This window comes from Arachis duranensis, chromosome 2, assembly GCF_000817695.3.
Source record: "Arachis duranensis cultivar V14167 chromosome 2, aradu.V14167.gnm2.J7QH, whole genome shotgun sequence".
In the NCBI taxonomy this organism is placed as follows: domain Eukaryota; kingdom Viridiplantae; phylum Streptophyta; class Magnoliopsida; order Fabales; family Fabaceae; genus Arachis; species Arachis duranensis.
The window spans coordinates 13,986,071-13,992,543 of NC_029773.3; the positions used below are offsets into that span (position 1 = coordinate 13,986,071).

The 6,473-nt window shown below is 22.8% G+C and overlaps 1 protein-coding gene across 1 annotated transcript in view; it reads left to right on the forward strand.

The window, feature by feature from the left end:
- The window catches only part of LOC107473659 (transcription factor MYB14), a 3,769-nt gene extending 1,766 nt beyond the window's left edge, over positions 1-2,003 (forward strand). Inside the window, exon 3 of the mRNA XM_016093242.3 lies at positions 1,328-2,003. Within this exon, the coding sequence (XP_015948728.1) occupies positions 1,328-1,907 (580 nt within the window). The 3' untranslated portion in view covers positions 1,908-2,003. The remainder of the gene's footprint in view (positions 1-1,327) is intronic.
- Positions 2,004-6,473: the final 4,470 nt, after the last annotated feature.

Genomic DNA, 6,473 nt, shown 5'->3' on the forward strand with positions numbered 1-6,473 from the left:
ACATCTCAGTGATCCCTTTTCTTTATTTTAACATAAAGTTTTACAACAAATATAATGAATAGTTGGGTAAATTATTATCTTTTATTAAAAAATTTAAACACTAGCTAGCGACTTTAATTATAAAAAATATAAATTAATTTGATATTCATAAAGAATTTGATTAATTTGACAATACAATTATCTGAAACTAATTAAAGACAAAAGTAGCCAATAAATTTCATATTTTGCATATATAATTTGTCAAATTAACTCTATGTTTAATGAGTATTGACTATTGACTTAATTTATATTTTTTATAAAATTTAATTTTAATACATTTATGGTATAAAATATTTTACACAATAATCTAATTATATTCATATAAATTCTTTCTTGTTTTTTGTCATATGTATATTCAAATCTTGTCTTTTGGAAACTTTAAATTATGTTATAAAATTATTTGTTCAAAAATTTTAATTTGTTTAAAAAACACATAAATATTTATATCTTCTTAATAAAATGTTTTTTTTATAATGCACTTTAAATATAATAATATATCGTTAAAAAAGTACATGTTATCAAATCTTAGAGTGATTTGCATTTAAATTTTTCATATTCATAAATAAAAAATAGTAATTTACAAAGAAAGTATCTAGCTAAACAAAATCCTTGCCATCATCGATGTGTTTGATAGTGAAGATTCTTTAATTTGGTTCAAGTTTTTCACGTGCTTATTTAAATTTAAATTATTACAAGTGGTATAATCAAAGTCTGACACATTGATTTCTGCATACACGTTATCGTCAATCTACTTGAGTGATTATCAAACGTTGCTTTCAATTTTGTTTTCAATGTATATTTATTATTTAATACATATAAAAACATTTTGGAAGATCAATATAATTTATTATTTTTAATTTAATTATTAATGTTATTATTTTTTAATATATATTTTAAATATATATATTATTAAAAATATAAAAATATATTATTTTTAATATCTTTAACATATAATTCTGAAGAATGTGTTTACTAATTTCAAGAAATATATATAAACAAAAACACATTATATATATAAGAGCTCCTTTCATAAAAAATTAAAGAAAAAAAAGAAAATGAGAGAGATCAGAGAGAGTTCTTCTCTTATGTCTTAACAAGAAGACAAGTCTTAAATAATTGACGTTAATTATTGAGATGCTACTTTATTTATTTATTGTAATAAAAAAACCATGCATGCCCATCAAGTTGATCATCATGTGCTATATATTGTATTATTACCTAATTAAAATAATAAACATTAATTATGATGCATCTACTAACTTTTTTCTTTTAACTAAATTATATGTAGATGGTCAGCAATTGCAGCAAGATTGCCGGGTCGCACAGATAACGAGATTAAAAATGTTTGGCACACCCACTTGAAGAAAAGGTTGCCCCCACAAGAAAACAACAACATTAAGAGCACAAAGAAGCCACGTCCAAAACAAAAGAAGAAGTTGGAAATTACCAAAAAGTCCAACAAAACCTCATCAAAACAAAAACAAGAAAAAGAAGAAGAGGAACCCATCATCAAAATTGAGGGAAGGACAATGATGTCTCCTAATACACAGTGTTCAAGCAGTAGTAATAATAATAATAATAATGATGGTGTGTCAATGAACAATTCAAGTGGTGGTGAATCGATTAATAATGATGGTGATGGTAATAAGGATGATAATTTGGCATTGGACGAGGAGTTTTGGTCTGAAGTTTTGTCATCGGATAATTCGTATGATGAGGATGCAAGAAAATTTGAGGACATTGAATTTGGTGACTTAGATTTGTTCCACTTTCCGTTGTTATCTTCATCAGCATCAACTGTTGCATGTGATGGCATGGATTCTTGGTATGATTTTTGCACAAAATCTTTGGAATTGCCACAATTGTGATGTTACCTAAATGGGGTTGCCCCTCATTATTTGTAATTCGTTCTATTCAATGAAAATTAAAAAAAAAATCCTCCTTTGGAGTTACTCTTCTTCTTATTATTATTATTATTATTATTTTGAAATATAATTTTATCTAGTATTCAAATTAAATATAATTAGTTTTGTCCATATTTGATAATTATTTTCAAATTAAATATAAAGATAATATATCAAAAATATAAAATTAATTTTCTCTAACAAAAAGAATTATTAATAATTTTATTAAGATTGTAAGTACGAGAAGAGTATAAAATTAATTCTATATAAAAAATAGTAAAAAAATTATAAAATTAAGGATTCATTAATTTAATACATTAAAATTTTAAATTAGACATTACGTCTTCTCATTTTATATTTTCTCACTTAATTTCTCTTTAAAATCTTCTTTATACATGGTACTAAAATTACATGACAAATATATCAATTTGTAATATTATCAACATGCATTATTTATGAGTTGTAACTTAATAATCCTCAACTCCTCAAGTTTTAATCTTTTAGCAAATAATTTCTTTTAACTTTTGAAGATAATCAAAATTTACGACTAATACACGTTTTAGTAATATTTATAGGGGTAATGCTAGGTAACTAATAATAACTTTTTTGAACAACATAAACAACCACTAATAAAATAAAAATACACTACACCTTAAAATTATCTACATAAATTTTAATATTAGAATAATCATCCGCACACACCTAGTGAAATGAATATTCTATATATTTATTGTTCACATTGTTCACCAATATTGTTGGTTACCTATACTTTTTCTATTTATATATATGTCAATTTGTAGAGGAAGTATAGGCAGCCAACGAAGTATTTATACAATGTGTATAATGGGATATAGAGATGTTCGATTCAGTATGATATCAGATGTTTATTATCCCTGGTACTCAGATGGTTATTCTAGATAATATGAGTATATTGTGTTGGAAAAATTAGTAGAATTTTATTTTAAATGTTCATTTTTTAACTCATATTTAGTCAAATAAATAACTCATTATACATATTGTACAAATACTCTATTAACTCCCTAGCAAAATTCCAATTTGTATCACTATTTTCAACTTGTAGACAAGTAAAATATTATTTTGATTTCTTTAGATCCTATCTGTTAATTTTATTGTACAGAATTTAACTAGCTAAATTTAACTTGGCTGAACTTCCATAATAAAATAGGGGATGACTCTCAAAAGGAGGAAAAAAAATGTTTTTCAAATTCAAATCTAAAATCACTACGGAAAAATTAATATATCTCTACCGCCTTAATTGTATGAATTTGGCTAATAAATTTCTTAAGGACATTTTTTAAGTCTACTAGTAATAACAAAAAAATTAATTTCCTTTTTAAAAAAAATGCATTATAAAGATCGTAAAATTTCAACTATTTAACCTTTTCATTATTTTTTAAATTAAACATATTAATCCAGTGCCCTTAATTGTTAATGAGACCCAATATAATAGTACTAGGAATCAGGGGGTTCCCTGTAGTTTAGAACGTGGATGAGACCTTCAATATATAAAGATTATTTGAAGAGGATCAAATATTCAAATGTATTAAAAATTAACCTAGATCGGAGTCAGAAACGTAGCGTGACCACCAAACTGGAGAGATTGATTTAGTAATATTATAATTTGTGGGTCCCTCCTACAAATATTTTTATATATTTCGCCATTAATAATAAAATATTAAAAATAAATAAAATTTTATTACAGTAATAATAAAATATATTATTATAATTATTATTTCTGTGAGTCAAATAACAACTATACCACGTATATATTAAAAAATTATTATCCATTAAGTCAGTACGTTATTCTTATAAAATATATATTAATAAAATATAAAATATATATTGATAGGTATTTTGGTTAAATAAACTAAAATTTATATTATTTTAATCTTATAATAATTAAAAAGAGAAGTATAAATTTTATAAATAAAAGAGAGAAATATTATTTAAACAAAGAGAATAAAAAATGCAAATGATAATAGAGTAAAACGAGACGGTATTTAAAGATTCATACCCGTCCTAAACACTCATAAATTGTTTCATTTTTCGTTTTATTATATACGAATATTTTAATTTTGTCGCATACTCAAACTTGCGAGTATATACTTGTTTCATACTTGTCTCGCCTCGTCTTGCAACCTAATTGATTTATAGTTTTTCTGTTTAAAAAATTTTATAATATAAAAATAAACAAATTAAATTACATCGATTAATAAGATCCCAACCATAATTGATGAATACTTCATATACATAATTAAAAGCTTACACATGTCTAACACAAAAATAAACAAGTTTTGCCCAAATTCGCATCATACCCAGTCAATCGTTAAAGAAAAACATGTCCCATTTGGAGCAGAATAAGGCAGTTCAGCTCGAATAGATCCGAATTGGAAGGATATATATATGATATTGTTGTTAGACTTCAGTTCGCATATATTCATAATATAAAATTTTTAATCAACCCATATTAAGAATTTATGATCATTTATGGAGTAAAGGTCAAATTTAATTAGTTATTCATGTTTGTATAATATTAGTTGGTAGTGTATATATTATATACACACACTATCAATGAATATAAATTAAATTTAATCCCGCTACGTTACTAATAATATTTTTGTCAAACATCTGCTAACTCTTATTTATAACTGTATTTAATAGAAGTGTCTTTATAAATATGTCTAATAAAAATATTTTTTTTATAACTGTATTTAATAAAAATATTTTTATAGATATATTTTCTGGAGGTATCTCTTTATATATATATTTAAAATATAATAATCAATTATTATAGATAATAAATTAATAGATAATATATTAGTACTATATACTTTTTCAATTAAATTTTACAATTATTAATGTCAAAAGATAATATTTTTTTGTATCAACATGTCCAACAATAATATACAAACAATGAAACAACTATCTTTTCTCTCAAATAGTAGTAGTATTTAATCATTTAGTAATATTTTAGTAACATGTGCATGACTAATAACATTTTGCTGTATATTATAAGGCCGAATGAAGGAAAACTGGAAAAGGGTCATATTAAAAAAGAAAAAGATAAACCTCTTTGTTATCTCCCATTTTAATTAATTATAACAAAACAATAATCATGGCATGTAGTGTGTCCTTTAACAAATTAAAGTAGAGCAGGATCATATCTCATGTTGGTTTGTAGTAATCGATGAATGATGATAATAAAATATCGGATTTTGAGTCAGTTATATAAAACACTTTTTTTTATATTGAATTAATAATATTTTTTTTTTAATTGTAAACTGTTTTGGTATTTTTTAAAAATATGAAACAATTTAATTTAAGAAAAAAAAAATCAGACCATCTAATTATTGAAAAATACAGAAATCGAACTATTTAATTTTTTAATACAAAAATTAAATATTCTAATTTTTGTAATCAAACCCTTTAATTTATGTTTAAAAAGTTAAATAAATTTAAAATATACAAATCGATAAACTTCAAAAATTAAAAAGAATTACAACAAAAAAATTAAATCCTCCGATTTAATATTAAAAAATTTAAAAAAATTCAATATAAAATAATAAAAAGATCCGATTACTTATTTCCATACCCAAAAAAAACACATACAAAGTCAATATTATTGAATTGCAGAAAGACCTCATTCATAATAAACAAATTTTTAATCTATATATAAAAGATTAAATATAAAAAAAAGACAAATCTCTTTTACAGATAATCATCAGATTGCTTGTTTGTAGAGTATGTATTTTTAATAATGATTTTATTAAATATTTGATATAATATTTATAAATGTTTTGGAGACCAGAAACTAAATCTAATGTCCCCTATGGGAATTTCGAAGAACACCCAATAACTATTTATTAAAAACTAAAAATAAAGACATCTCAATTTTTTAATTAGTTTACCAAAAGCCTAATTAAATCCACCAAATAGTAAATACTTTTTTCCAATTTCATATGTTGGCCGAGCATCTTTTCAAAACATATATAAACAAACCAAGCCCATTTTAAGTTCTTATTAGAATATTCTTCAGAAAAGAATATTATTCTGTTTTTAACTTTTTATATCTCACATATGAAAAATAGTTGAGATAACGGGTGGCCTAGTTTTTAGCTATGAAGTACAGATATTTTGTTAAGTTGTCGTGTTCATGTGTCGGATATATTTTTTATGCGAAACTCATTGATACTCGTCTGACACACGTGTTTGTTGTGTCTAATCGTGTGTTAATAAAAACTAAAAAAGTTTTTTTTAGATACACTTGAATATACTTAAATATCATCATATGTCAACGTGTCCAATCTTATTTTTAACATGTATTCTTGAAATGAGTTTAAAAATAATATATTATTATTGATTAAAATAAAAATTATTTTAAATACTTTATATAGTTAAAAAAAACATTAAAAATAGTTAAAAAATTATTTTATATTTTAATATTAATAAAATATAAAAATATCATTATAATTTATCTAAAAATTATTTTAAATATATATATATATATAT